Source organism: Lutra lutra, chromosome 4 (genome assembly GCF_902655055.1).
Source record: "Lutra lutra chromosome 4, mLutLut1.2, whole genome shotgun sequence".
Classification (NCBI taxonomy): Eukaryota; Metazoa; Chordata; class Mammalia; order Carnivora; family Mustelidae; genus Lutra; species Lutra lutra.
In genome coordinates, this window is record NC_062281.1 from 153079610 (window position 1) to 153094907 (window position 15298).

At 42.1% G+C, this 15298-nt stretch overlaps 1 protein-coding gene across 2 annotated transcripts in view; it reads left to right on the top strand.

The window, feature by feature from the left end:
- The first annotated feature begins 714 nt into the window (after window positions 1–714).
- USP24 (ubiquitin specific peptidase 24) overlaps window positions 715–15298 on the top strand; it is a 137312-nt gene continuing 122728 nt past the window's right edge. For both annotated transcript variants that reach the window (XM_047723878.1, XM_047723879.1), the window contains exon 1: window positions 715–1280. In XM_047723878.1, the coding sequence (XP_047579834.1) occupies window positions 960–1280 (321 nt within the window). In that variant the 5' untranslated portion in view covers window positions 715–959. The remainder of the gene's footprint in view (window positions 1281–15298) is intronic.

A 15298-nucleotide genomic window follows, 5' to 3' on the forward strand; every position in this document is an offset into this window, starting at 1 on the left:
CAGCCGGGTTGGGGTGACTTCCGTGACACGTGGAGGGATCTGGGTCGGGATCCGTAGGGGTGATTTTCGGTCCGGATGGGTCCATGCGCCCGGTGTGGGCAGGGATTGAGGTGGGCGTTGGGGTGTATTTCAGGCAGCGCGGCGAGCGAATTTCCGTGGGCTTGGGTGAATTTCCTTCGGGTCCGCGGCGTGTTTCAAGCCTCGCTGGCGGCGAAGTGCAGCCGCGACCCAATGAATTCCACCCGGGATGGGGTGCGTCTCGCGCGGGCGGGGGCGAGCCAGGCGTGGAGGGAAGTCCGGCGGGGCCTCTGAGCAGCTTCGGGGTGCGAGGCGGGGGGAACCGCCGTCAGGGCTGGGCCGGACCGACGGCCTGTGGACTTCGGGGACGTTCCGCTCAGCTAGCCGGAGTCCGCCCCCGCCCGTCCCGCTCTCGGGGGAACCTGTTGCTGGAGAAATGGGCGGGAGGTGGCGACGGCCGAGGACCCTCCCTCGCCTCCGCCCGGGCGTCTGGGCAGCCCTTTCACCATAGAGGCGCTCCGCGGCGCGGCCCCTCCCTTTGCGTCTAAGTGGAAAAAAAAAAAAAAAGTCACCCCCCCACCCCCCACCCGCGCCCGTCCTCGGCGAGCCTGGGGCAGCCCGGGCCGCTTCCGGGAGCGGAGGCGCGGCCCCGCGGGCCGGAGGAGGCGGAGGCGGAGGCGCAGGCGGAGGAGGAGGCCAACATGGCGGCGCGCAGGGCTGGGCCGGGCCGCCGCCGCGCCTGAGCTCCCCACCGCCCTCGCTCGGCTCGCGGCGTCCACGCCCGCGCCCAGCCTGGCCCGGCGGCTGCGGAGCGCGCAGGCCGGCAGCGCAGGGGCCCGCTCGGGCGCGGGGGCGGCGCGGAGGGAGCAGCGCGCGGTCCGCCAGGCCCGGGAGCCGCAGCTTCGCCGCCCGCCGGCCGGCGCGGCCCGGAGGCCCGAGCCATGGAATCGGAGGAGGAGCAGCACATGACCACGCTGCTGTGCATGGGCTTCTCGGACCCCGCTACCATCCGCAAGGCCCTGCGCCTGGCCAAGAACGACATCAACGAGGCCGTGGCGCTGCTCACCAACGAGCGGCCGGGCCTCGACTACGGCGGCTACGAGCCCATGGACAGCGGCGGCGGCCCCAGCCCCGGGCCCGGCGGGGGCTCTCGGGGCGACGGCAGCGGCGACGGCGGCGGCGGCCCCTCCCGCGGCGGGAGCACCGGGGGCGGCGGCGGCTTCGACCCCCCGCCCGCCTACCACGAGGTGGTGGACGCCGAGGTGAGGAGGGCGACCGTGACCCCGCGGGAGAGGCCACTGGCCGGAATTCCATGGGCAGGGGGACACACCCCACTGGGCTGGGAGTGCGGAGGGCGTGTGGGGCGGGGGCTGGCTTGGAGGCCGAGAGAATGGAGCCCCGGACGCGGCGAGGGCGGAGGTCATCAGGCCGGGGTCAAGTGGGGAGAGGGACCCCTAGGGGACGGGCTGAATGGGCGTTAGGGACGCGGGGCAGGGTTGCGCGGCGGGGGTGGTAAGGGGTTTCGTGGGCTTCGGGCTAAGCACGCCGCAAGGCCGGTAGATCGGGGATGGGAAGGAGGATCCAAGACAAGTACCGGGATGGGCGAGAAGTGACGCGTTAGCCTGGAGTGTGTGGTGGCGAGGACGCGTGTATCAGGGATCAGAAATGGTGTATTAGAAGGCTAGGCTAAGGTCGCCGGTTTCCTAGCAGCGGCTTTCAGTGAAGGAGTGGGGGAGGCACGAGTTTCCGAGTCAGGAAAGAAGTGGGATGAGCTAGCCAGAGTAGTGGCCTTTGCTAGGGTCAGGGGAGGACTGCTGGGGTTAGGAATGGGGTTTGGGTTTTAGTCAAGGGCCAGAAAGGGAGGAGATTGAACAGGGTCTAAAAATGAAGAGGGACTGGGCCGGACCGAGGGTGACAGTAATTGTTACAAGGTGGGGGAGGGGGTTACCTGCAATAAGGTCTGGTTTGGGAGGACTGACGTTAATAGGGCCAGGTGGGGTTTGGACCCAGGAGGTTAGAGGTCTGAGGCCAGGTCAGGAAAGGGCGCTGAGGAGGCCTGGCATTGGAGGATGAAGCTGGGACCAGGTCGAGGTAGGGGGAGTACTGATCATAGGCAAGGTCAGAAATGAGAGAAAACTAGAGGTGTAAAGGGATTGCGGTCATACTGAGGGTGCTGTGCAGAGGGACAGGGAACAGGGTGGGAGAGAAATGGGAGGAGTGCAGGAATCTGTTAAGGAGAAAGGGCCATCTAGGCAAATGGCTCTGAGCACAGATCTCAAGTCTGGGTGGAGAAAATAAGGCCTCTTTGGGATGTGAGCAAAGAACATGGGGAAGAAAACCGACTTTAACCAATTTCAAAAAGGATCAACCAAAAACGCCAGGGCCTGTGACATAATTGCTTTGCAGAAAAATGGCAGCTCATGTCAAGAATTTTGGTCAGATTCCTTGGATAGTGCATTTTGGGTGGACAAGTAGAGCAGCTTGGCCTGATGGCAGAAGAGCTCAGAGCTCAGATTAGTGGGCTTTGTGTTTTTAAATAGAGATAGGAGTTTGGATAATTCTTAAGCTAAGCCTTCTAAAAGAATTTTTACTAAATTGTGTTCTGTCCTTTTAATAATGTGCTTTTGCAGCAGTCACTTGGGCTGAAGTAGCTTGGAAATGAAGGTAGCACGTCAAAAAAAACGGTTTCTTCACAAGATTTCTTAGGTTCCCAGACTTCCACACACTTTATTGATTACCCTGAGTTGCCCGGTAATTCGGGTCTTTCATTGACCAGTTGATGTTATTTCTCATTTGGGACAACAATCCCACATAATTAAGGAACTATATTTAAGTCACTTTAAGAACTGAGCTTCTCTTTGCAAGTCCCCTTCACTCCTCTACTTGCCCATTCCACTTTTGACCCAGTTTTGAAATCAAGAAAACCGTTGCTTTCTCTGAAGGTATTGATGTAACTGTGAAATTCATTGTATCCTCATTTTGCAAGAAAATTGTATCCTTTTTTTCCTTTGGTCACACCTTTTCATTGCCTATCATTGAAAAATCAAATTAAATAATGCTTGGTGGTACTCCCAACATTAACTACTGCCTGTAGATTTAAGCACAAAGAAACGGGCCTGGCTTCTTTCCACATGAACGACAGGCAGAAGAATTTGCTTTCAGGTAAAATCCAGAGAATCTGGTTTTTTTGGAAGAATTACATCAAGTTTTCATTTCCTCTTGACCTGTGGATTTGGCCTGGGGAGGCTGCACCATTTTTATTTTTTTATTTTTATTTTATTTATTTATTTATTTTTTGAGAGCCCAGAAGGTGCTGGTGGCTGAGGCTGGTTTACCCAGAAGCATACGGGCAGGCTACAGGCAGACACTTTACTGGCACACAGGAGCCTAGTGAGAACGTTTAACCAATTTCTGCTTGTACATTACAGATCTCCTGCCTGCCACCTGTGCACCTCACTGGTTGGTCATCCTTGCTGTAGACATTGGGAAATGGAGGCTTTTGATTCTGGGAAATAGGACAGGGTGCTAATTGTTGTTGAGCATCTCCAGTATGTTAAGTGCTTTATATATTCTTTGAACCCTCATTGAAATTGTTCATAACATCACTGCTTTAGAGCTAAGATTCATGGATGGCAGTCTGGATATGAACCTGAGCTCTTTGACTTTAAGGATTAAGGACAGTGTGCTTTTTTACTCTGCTGTACTCATGGTTTTAGGATCAGATTCATTTTAGGATAAGAAGGAAAAATAAAGAGGGAAAAAGACAATTTTGAGGTTGCTGAACAAGTCAAGGAATGATATGGCAAGCATTTAAGTCATGGCATTTAGGAGTAGAATGATGGGTGGAATGAAAGAATTAGATCTTTAAAGAGGAAGGCTTTAGAAATGAGTAATTTGTTCAGCTCCTTTGTTTAAGCAGGCAGCCTGGCAGGGCCCAAAGGGGAAGTGACTTGTCCCCCACAGAGCCAGTTAATGGAAGAAATGGGACTAGAACCCAGGCCTTCTCCCTGCATGGCCCATGCACTTTCTCTCTCCCAGCTATACAGTTGAAGAAGGGTCAGGATGTAGCAGTGGGTTAATGGGGAGGAAGAAAAGGGGAATGTAACAAACCAGGGGAAGTTTGTCAGCTCTGATATAATCTACCTGTTTTATTTCTTTAAAAATGAGTACCTGATTTTAAATTATGTAAAGTTATTTTTGCTGCATAGAAAATTTTGGGTTTAGTGTCCTCTTGAAAACGTTTGGGAATGTACAGATTAAAATACAAATGTTAAAAAAGAGAAAATGACTCCATTTATATTTGTCATTTGGGGACAGGCAGTAAACATTCAGTGCCTTCCATGTCCCCGAGGGGGTGGGAGTAGAGTAGTGGACGTGAAGGTTACATTCTAGTGCCTCTCAAGGCAAGCCTCTCATTTTACAAGAAGTGACTTCCCAAGGTCATGTAGTTAGTTAGGTAAATCAGTTTAGTAATTTGGGTGCATGCTGTAATTAGGATTTGGTTTAAAAATTAAAATTTCAGAAACAAAAACAGTTAACTTCTGGTTCAGAAAAAGCAAGAATGCAGATATAAAACACTGAGATCTCTAACAGGGGGAAACCCCCAAAACACCCACATTTCTAACAGAACACACAAAACTGCTTTGAAAGCCACCTTTTCAGGATCCTCCAGTTAAGGTATTGCTAGGTATTGCTTTGCACAAGTTGTGGTTTGGTCGTTACTACTATTGTTGGATAACTGTAATTCATGGTCCCAATGTTTGGAAGGCACTTTGAGGAGCTATCCAGTTTAGATTTTGAATAGCACTACTTCAAAACCTGTCTAAGGCAGATAAGAGTTCTGTTATTTAGGAGAATGAAATCTCACAGCTGCTCTAGGTAACTTATCCAGATGTTCAACGCCTCACTCAGAATCTCAGAATTCTTCACTGTTTCTTACCCTACTGGCCACTGCTAAGGCCATGCCTACTGGTTCTGTCCATCACAGAGCTAGAAGAATCCGTCTTTTAAGCAGGGTGATCCTGTTCAGAGGATCAGAAATCAGTCAGGTGCTGTTGTGGGCATCTTAACACAGTTTAACAATTATGTAATATAACTTATTTATTACTGTCTTATTTTTTAGAAAATACTGAAATAGATTTTTTTTTTTTGCGAGATTTCACTTAACTGCTAGAAATACCTTTCTTAGCTATTTAGTTCTGTGATAATTAATCTTCCTACAAGTGGTTTAATACTGTGATCTAACAAATATGGGGAATTCTTGTTTTGTTCCCACTTTAATGTGGACTTTCCTTCTTGAGGTATTTTGTCAGAAATAGTTCCAAGATTTCATTCCTTTTTTTTTAGAGCCCCAAACTTGGTCCTGCTCTAATATAGCTAAATCACATTAATTTGTACTTTTTTAACTTACCTCATTTCTGCCTCTGTCTCTTTACTTTGATAGTATGTGGTAATTATAAATGAATTAAAATTTTAGTATCAGTACTTATATTCAAGTTAATATTAAAATTCATGTTCTTTTTTACCTGAAATATAGCAATCCTCATACATTTGAGTGTGGAGTAAATATCAAATAAATACATTTTAGTAATTATTAGTGATTTGAACACATGACCTTACAAATCATGGCTTACTATGATTTGACAAATTAAAAAAAGAATCCATGTAAAGGTTTTAAGTTAAAAGTAAAATAATTCCAAAAAATCAGTTGAAAGTAATAAAATAAAAAATAGGGAATCTACAAGGTTAATTAATTAGCATAGCCTAATTTTTACAATAGGAATTTCTTTATAATCTAGTATATGAATCTTCTCTGGGAATTAGGCCTATGAGTTCATCTAACAGTTGAATTCGTACCTTGTAATTACCTGGCCATATGCTGTTAGAATGAGTGTAATTTGGCATGAAGGAAATACCTTTTGCATGTTGGTGAGTATAGTTCTAGTGAAATCATAGTAAGTAGTGACAGTTTCATACACCGTAGTAATGCTGTTAGCTTAAAACCAGTTGCAATATTAGAAAAGTAAATTTTTAAATGTTTTAACAATTTGAAGAAGGGATTTCCATTTGAGTACAACTTAAATAGCAGACATCAGTGTATTACATACTTGTACTTAACTGGCCAAGTATCATGTAACATTGATTTTATTGGAAACCGAGTGTGAAGAGGAAAATTTTTCACTTCTAATGAGAACTGTTGTGTTTAGGAAGATTTAACCAGATAATACTTTTTATGTCTGGAGTTCAGTTTTCCGGGAATTTTTTCCTATTTGGAACACCAGAGAGAAGTAAGCACATAAATACATAAGAGTGAACCGTTTTAAAACATGTGCACATTTTTAGTGTAGTCACTGCATGTGTTTCACTTATTTATTGTTTGTTTGTTTTTTTTTTAAAGATTTTATTTATTTATTTGACAGAGAGAAATCACAAGTAAGCAGAGAGGCAGGCAGAGAGAGAGGAGGAAACAGGCTCCCTGCTGAGCAGAGAGCCCGACGCGGGGCTCGATCCCAGGACCTGGGATCATGACCTGAGCCGAAGGCAGCGGCTTAACCCACTGAGCCACCCAGGCGCCCCACTTATTTATTGTTTTAACTTGTTTTTTTCTCCTGTAATTCAGATAAATTTTTTTTTCAGATAAATTTTAATGTTAGGTTTCCTATCAAACTAGAAGTGGCAGATTAGAAGCGTTTTGTAGCAGTCCCAACATGAGGTGATGAGCATTTAGAAAGCACATTTGACAGTAGTGAGAAGTGACAAGCAGCAGCTCAGTGGTAAAGGAGGGGACAGGAAAACTTTCAGAGGGGACTCAGGCAAAGCAGGCCAGCCAGTGTGTATGGGGCCATATGAGACAGCTTTGTGTGCTTCATGACCCCGGAGGATAGCGGGTTTTCATGATGCCGCACTCATGAAGAGGTTCCAGTTCGCCCTGTTTAAGAACGGTCAGGAATGTATGGTACAGTTTAGCAAGGTTTTAGTTTTTGAACAGAATAAAAGAAGGTTGGGCGCATAAAGAGGTAAGCTTTAGGTACCTGGGAAATTCAGACACGAAGGGCATTTCAGTCTAAGGATTCTGGATTGCTCAGGCACGGCTAAGAAAGTTGTGCTTTGTTTTCAGAAGAGTTAATGTTCTATCTCACCTTCCTTCTGGGGAGTTTTAGTTTCTTTTTTAGGTTTGTAATTCTCATTCTCATTATCATAGGAATTATTATTAGTATTGGAACATTTTTTTAAGTCATAATTGATTTTTTTGAACATTATTTGTTAATTAGCAATTTGTAGGAGGCATCATTTATTGTTTATTGTTGATAATCTCTATGGTGAGTTTTTGGCCAAGTGTTTTGTGCCCTTTTTGTTTTTATGATAGGTTTATGAGTTCACTATCTCCAACAGTGGAAAACCCAGCTTCCATCATCGGTGGCTTATATTTTTTATTCGTGTGTGTGTGTGTGTGTGTGTGTGTGTGTGTGTGTGTGTGTAAGGAAAGTGGAATCTACTTGTTTACCAGTTAACTTTCAGCTGTCATGGAACATAAAACCATAGATTTGGTTTATTTTTGTTTGTTCTGAAGAGAAGAGCTAAATGCAATTAAGTCAAAATTTTATCCTGATAACCTTTCCAGAAATGGAAATGCTTCAGCCACAATGCAGAGGTCTGAGGAAAACTTTTCCCAAGACTGAGTTGAAGATCAGATTTTCCTCTTACAGATAAATAATATCTTAGGTGCCCCCCAAAGTCTTCTCACTTCTGAAGATGCGCTTCCTGTTTCAGCCCCCAGTTTGCTTTCCTGTGGTATCTCAGTTATTTGTGTTATGAAATTCAATTGACACTATTTGAGATGCTTTCACTGAAGTTTATGGTGTTTATGTTAGGAATATTTTATTTAAAAAAAACACAGAACTTAGTAAACAGCATGGTACATTATTTATCAGTAGGCTTCCAAAATGATTTCTAAAATTAAAATCTTTTTCAGAAAGACTTACTGGTCAGACATTCTGTTGCCAAAGACTTTTCAGTTTCTGCTTTGTGTGTTTTTAGAATCTAGCTTTTTATAAACAGGTCAGCTTTTTAAAAAATTTTTGCTTTTTTCCCCTCTTTTCATTTTTCACCTCTGTATTGTCAATTTTGGTGGAAAATTGAATTGCTTTCTGAAACCTGTTCTTGGAAATCCACAGTGAAGCATATTGGTAACAATTTATAATATATTTCAGATCTTAGAAAATATGAAAGAATTCTACACTGCAAATGGCAATGTCATCTTGCGGTTGTTTAATTTATTCTGGATTCTTTCTTTTTTTATAGAACAACCTCTTAATTCTGACCTAAATATCACTCCCACCCCTTCTATCTATCCCCACTGTTACTGCTCTGGCTTTGTTCATGTTCCTTTTTTACCTTTTCTCTGTGCCATTCACTGACACCAAAATGATCTCTCTACAGTGCAGATTCTACTCACAGGATAACCTTGCTCAAAAATTTTTGGTGCTTCCTTATTTTCTATAGGTAAAACACAAACTTCTTTTCTCTCAATGTCTCCATACTTAATCCATCTGGTCTTATCTCCTGACTTCCAGTTTCATGCTCTGCCTTGCAGTTCAGAGGCCATCTCTTGACCCACTGTCACCCCCAAACCCTAGTTTCCGTCTTCCTGCCTAACACCAGTTCATTCTTCAAGGTGAGCTCCAAAGCCGTATCTCCCTAAGTTCAGAGTAAAGCGGTGATCATATTTTAGTTAAAAAAAGACGTGTTTACCTTATATGTATCTGTCTTTCCATTAGGCTTGAGGAACAGGACTCTTTTTATCTCTGTGATTCTGACACCCCTGATTGGATAGAGAGTCAACTGAATGAATGGATGGAAAGAGAATTTTAAATGAAATAAGAAGTCAAATGACATTTGGAAGAGTGTTGTGCCAGTGGTTTGGAAGGTGATATATTTTGTTCAGGGTTCTGTTGCCTGCTAACTTTTATCATTGGGCAAGTCAGGTTGTCTCCCTGAGCCTCAGTTTTCCCATCTATAAAATGGAGGTCTTGTACTATACCTGTGGTTATTTTTTTTCATTCATTCATTGACTTCTTTGAGAGATTAAAAGCTATGTGGCCTCTCAGGAAATATACACACTTAATTTTTAAAGTAAGCTGGTGCTTAAGTATTAATACTATTATTTTTGGGTGATGGGACCACAGGTGATTCTGTTTCTATTCTTTCATTTTTAATGAACTTCTAAAAAGTATATAAACTTTATTTTAAAAGACCAGCAAAACTATGGTGTTCATTAAAATGAAAGTAGCTTTAAAAAAAAAAAAGAATAAAGTATTTCACAAGTCCTAGAATCCAAAATTATTTTTAAACTTTGCTATTGAGGAAAATTAAATATTAAAATGATTTAATTTGTGTTTTAACTAGCCAAAATATAGAAAAAAGGATACTGCTTCCTAGTATATCACTGGGAACAATTTTCTTTTAATCTAGAATTCATATTTGATTATCTGCTTGTTAGATGGTTTCCATTTATTTCTAGTTATAAAAAAACTGTGATCTAGAAGATGTGGTTCAGTAGGACTTTCCACATTTGGGTCAGAGGTTAAGCTTTAATGGAGTTTTTATATAGTTGCTTTTCTGCATGCTCTCCCCTGCCTTGGAGTATCTCAGAACATTTTGCCCTGTTAATTGGTTCTAGCATATTCTTCTGGATGACTCCAGTGTGGGTGTTTTTTTTTTAATATTTTATTTATTTATTTGACAGACAGAGATCACAAGCAGGCAGAGAGGCAGGCAGAGAGGGAGGAGGAAGCAGGCTCCCTGCTGAGCAGAGAGCCCCATGCGGCGCTCGATCCCAGAACCCCGGGATCACGACCCGAGCCGAAAGCAGAGGCTTTAACCCACTGAGCCACCCAGGTGCCCCGACTCCAGTGTGTTTTAATTGGCCTTTGGATTACCCCCAAATACAGTCACAGGTCTATGACTGTATTTGGAAAACAGCTGTCTTTAGAGCAGAGGGGTTTTGTTTGTTTTGCTTTGCCAAAGGTATGGATTAGAGGTGCACATCTGGCTACCACAGCCTTCCCTTGTCACCTTTGTTTCCTGTGACTGAAGCAGTGTTACTCAGCGTTGTTGGGCTCTTGGTAGGCTCCAGGCCCAGTTCTCATTTATTGTTTCCAAAAAGCAGTCCACCCACTTGACTCTTTCTGTCATTTATGTATACTGAATGTAGAGTACTCTCTCATGTCTTTTTGCACATTTTTAAGAGGGTGGAATGGCTATTTTTGGTATTCTTATTAAATGGAAAATCGTTAAGGAGTTCTGAGAATAAAAACTTTAGATTTATATGAAATAATGATTCGTTCAAATTCCAGTGGTAAAAACAGATATTAAACTAAAAATGTTAGAGCAACAGAACGGTTTTTAGCCCATTTAATAAAATAGCCATTCTTTCAGTAGGTTTTAATTGAGCACTGATTGTGTGCTAGGCACTGAGCTAAGTGTTGGGAGTGTAATGGTGAGCCAGTCACATGGAGTACCCTCTCTGTTATAGTTCAAGGCTGATAGATTTCTTGTGCTCTAAGTGGAATAAATTATGATGTTCTAATTCAGAAACTGGAGTCCTTGAAGAGTAGTGAGTTAAATATGAAAGAACTGACATCTATCAAAAGCATTTGAATAGTGCCTCAAGAATTTTTTGTGATTAATTTGATTTATAGTGGTATCCATTGCTAGGAAACCAAGTGGTATTTTTCTCAAGTGATACTTCTTTAGCGCTATGGAATGTACTGAGTTTGTGTTTATTGACTTGTTGGGTTTTTAATATTAGTAGTTGATGTTTCTCTCAACTAGTGTCTCTTCTGAGAATAGCTCTAATTATTTCAGTTAAATGCTGTTACTTTTTGTCCTGAAATTATGAGTGTATATGTTTTTCCCAGAAACTAGAAATTAGGAACTGATCTGATTTCAAGCTAAACATCTCTTGTGATTGTCGATAATATAAAAGAAGCCATTTTAAAGCTAGAGCAATGTGTTTGGTTTTAGAAAGACTTAATGATGGTAGAAATAGCAGTATCTCTATAAGGAAAACTTGTCTAGGATTAGTGAAATAAGGAATCCTTAGTTATTAGTATTTTGGGTTTTGTGGTCAGTTTTATGCTGGAGTGGACTGTCTTTGCTAAAATAATACTTAAAAAAATTAGTAGTTTTCATTTTGTAAGATTTACTCTTCATGGTGTTTGCTTCATTTCAAATATTTTGGTGAAATAGTAAAAACTATTTCATTAGTTTGTACATCATATTTGTTTTTGAGAAAATGGCAGTTATCTATTGAGCAGTTGGTACTTTCAGTGTTGAAATTATGCCAGGCCCCACGAAAAAATATGTGTGTGTGCGCGTGTGCATGCACGTTCATGCATGTATGTAGTGTGTATGTAGATACATATGTGTGTGTGTGTGTGTGTGTGTGTATAAAATTTGTACCATAAAAGCAATTGGTTCGTGTTCTGTGTGCAGATATACTGACATCTGTAGAGAACAGCAAGCGGGTCCTATTTGCTATTCATTACTTTGACATTTTTATGGTGAGAATATAAAACATATCTGTGGTAGAGAAATTCCAAGCATTTGTTAAGGGAGGATCAAAGATGGGAAGATCAGTGCTGAATTATCAGAGATTCAGGGGTTCACCCAGTTCATATCATAATATGGGAGACTAGTATCAAGAATTCTTAGCAAGATACACTTTATAAAACAGAAAAATTATCTGTAGAACTATTTCCTGCCTTCCCCTCTCCCTATTCCAAGCAACAGAACTGAAAGTTGTAAATTTAAGTATTAAAATGAAAGATTTGTTCAGAGCTGGAAGGGACCATAGGGATCTTGTGTTAAAAAGCTTGTCAGTTTAGGGATGAGGACCTTGACCTTGGATCATTAGCAAAGTCAGGAAGGGAGCCCCGCTTCCCCCCCTCCCCAGGTGTGTTTTGTGTTCTTTACCACGCTTTGGGACATGAGGAAGTCTGACTGCAGGTCTTTAATATATCCTTCCTCATAAACTCACTGTATTTGAATCACTACTATTTCCTCTGTTAGGTACTAGTTTGGGTGAAGTGGGCAGAGTTGACGCTTAATCCATTTTTCCCTCTCAGACTTTTTTTTTCCCTAAGATTTTATTTATTTATTTGACAAACAGAGATCATAACTAGGTGGAGAGGCAGGCAGAGGTGGCAGGGGATGCAGGCTCCCTGCCGAGCAGAGAGCCCCATGTGGGGCTCGATCCCAGGACCCTGAGACCATGACTTGAGCAGAAGGCAGAGAGAGGCCTTAACCCACTGAGCCACCCAGGCGCCCCCTCTCAAATTGTTTATCTTGCTTTCTCTTTCAGCATTTTTTTTTTTTTTATGTCTGTGGCTACTGATGTTTCTAGAAGGTGGTAAGTGTTGAGGAAGGAAAGACTGAGCCAGTGCTGTCACTTGTGAAGGTATGTGTCTGTCTACTTGGCATCCTTGCACAGCTGACAAGGATTAGTGAACTCCTGAGTCTACCCACAGTTGCACCCATGCATTGGGTACTTTAAAAATAAGCATAATAGGGGCGCCTGGGTGGCTCAGTTGGTTAGGCAACTGCCTTCGGCTCAGGTCATGATCCCGGGGTTCTAGGATTGAGCCCCACATTGGGCTTCCTGCTCAGTGGGGACCCTCCTTCTCCCTCTCCCTCTGCTACTCTGCCTGCTTGTGCTCTCTCGCTCTGTCAAATAAATAAATAAAAATCTTAAAAAAAAAAATAAGCGTAATAGTCAATATGCAAATCTCTTGAAATAGTATACCACCTAATTTGTCTTTTTTTAAGAGTATCTTTTACTTAAAAATTTTTTCTCTATCAAATACAGTGTTTATTATAAATATCAACTGGGATGTATTACACACTTGTAGATTTGAAATTAAACGTTCTGAATGATAACTTGAAAAGGTATTAATATGCTAAAAATGTAACAGTTTCCCTTAGATGATATATTTTAATGAACACAGAAATAAAACGCAGTCTATATTGATTAACTCTTTACAGAAGAACTTTAAGCAAAGGAGCCTTAAAATATTTCAAGGTTTTTTGTTTTTGTTTTTTTTTAATGACTCCTTGCCTCTGCACATGTCTTTTCTCCTACCCAGCATGTCCTCCTTGTCCCTCTTTCCCCTTCTCCGCTGTATTGGACTATGAGAGTTAGTCCACAGTGCTGCCTGTGTGACATCCACGTGATCCCTGCACTTGATCCTTTCTCTACAAAGTAGATTTCACACACGTTCCTGGTTGACAGAGATAGGTAATGAACACCGTCCTTATTTCAGTCCAGCTAGTCCTGGGGCACTCTCAATTGCTAACCTACCACATGCAGTGTTGATCAGGTCTGCTAATGGTTTGCTAGTAGGGCTTGATATCTTCCATTATTTTTCTTCCACTTATTCTTCTCTTCTTCCGAGTTAAAAGTCCCTCCTTGACTTTGAGTAGAGACTTTCACAGTATTTATCTGTTACGTTGGAATTATTCATCTACTTGTCAGCCAGACTGAACTGTGGGTCTTTTGAGGACAGGGTCTGATTCTTCTGCATTTCCCATGAAGTTCAGGGTAACACTTGACATAGGAGATGCTAAATTAAATGAAAGAATCTGATCTGGAAAATATGGAGTTTGCATCACCATTCTGGCACACATTTTCCTTCATTCAAGCGTATCACGTAACCTCTGAAAGCAAATCTTGCCTAAAATAACCTCCTCCATAGCTTAAAGGCAATACCAACGTTTTGATAATCCTAGCGCAGATTTCTGTTGAGTATTTACCTTGTTTTACAGTTTGTAGAAAGGAACTTTTTTTGAACTGTTGCCAGTAGTTGAAACAGGCACCATATAGGACACAACACATAAAATTGGAACTTTGGTATTCAGTACCACTCCCTGTGCTTTATAAATTGTTCTATAGCTCACATAGAAAAATACCGCACACAGGAAAAAACATGATGGCTGCTAAAAGAAACAGACTTTTTTTTAGCCTTAGGTAGGACTGTTTGCCAGTCTGCTTTTAGATAGTTTTGCTGCATGGCTTTGTTGAGCTCTACTTCAGTAAGGAGAAGATTATTGCAGAGATTGTCATTTTTGGAGAAGAAAGGAAAACATGCTCTCAGTAGAATTAAAACAGGAAACTGATTTTTATTGTTAGTTTTTGTTTCGGCTTGTCCTATTTATTGGTTTCATTTGTCACTATAATAATAATGATGTTACCATTAATCTAAGCAAGTTTATTTTGAAAGAAAGCTATTAAGATGTTGTTCGTTTTTTACCCCACTTTTCTCAGCCAGCGTGGGGGGTGGGGAATGTGCAGAGGGGAAGTAGGACGAGGAAAGAAACAGTAGTATGGGAACCATTTGTTTAACACTGAACAAATATTTATTGAATGCCTTTGGCTCTAGTCTGGCCTCTGATGGCGAAAACACAGTTCCTGCTTTTAAGGAGTTTACAGCCTATTGCAGTGGTTTTGAATGGTGGGTGAGGATGGCCAGCACCAGATCAGAATCAGTTGGTTTGCTTTTTCAGAATAGCTTATCTCCAGCAGAACCTCCAGCTATCCCAGGAGATTCTGCCGGAGTAGGGAGTATTAGGTAAGAGTACTTTAAAATAAAGTGTTAGAAAAGGTACATGTTCTGAGGTCAGCTACAAATCCACTGTGGATATAATTTGATTTGTATATTAGCTGTATTTTTCCCAAGTTTTTCATCTTGAACAGTTTCCAACCTACAGAAGCAACAGTACAACGAACACTTGTGTACCCTTCACTTTGATTCAACATTTGCAAACATTTTGTCACATTTGCTTTAGCTCTGCTCTCTCTCAAGGCACATACACTTACACAGCTGCACATACATGCGTGCGCACGCTCACACACACACACGCTTAGACTTTTTTCCCCCTGAACCTTTTGATGATAAGTTATAAATGTCCTGACACTTGACTCCTAAATACTTCAGTATGGATCCCCTAAGGACAAAGACACTCTCCTACAGAACCACAATACCATTATCTCAGCAAGGGAATTTAACAGTGATATATTAATATTCTCCATTATTTAGATCATATTTAGATTTCCCCACTTGGACCAAAAATATCCTTTGTAGACATTTTAAAATATAACCGAGGATTGAATCAAAGATAATGCATCTCATTTAGTGATTATGTCCCTTTAATGTCAATTCTAGAATGGACTTTGTATCTTTTTAGTCTTTTAAGACTGACATTTTTAAAAAGAGCCCAATTC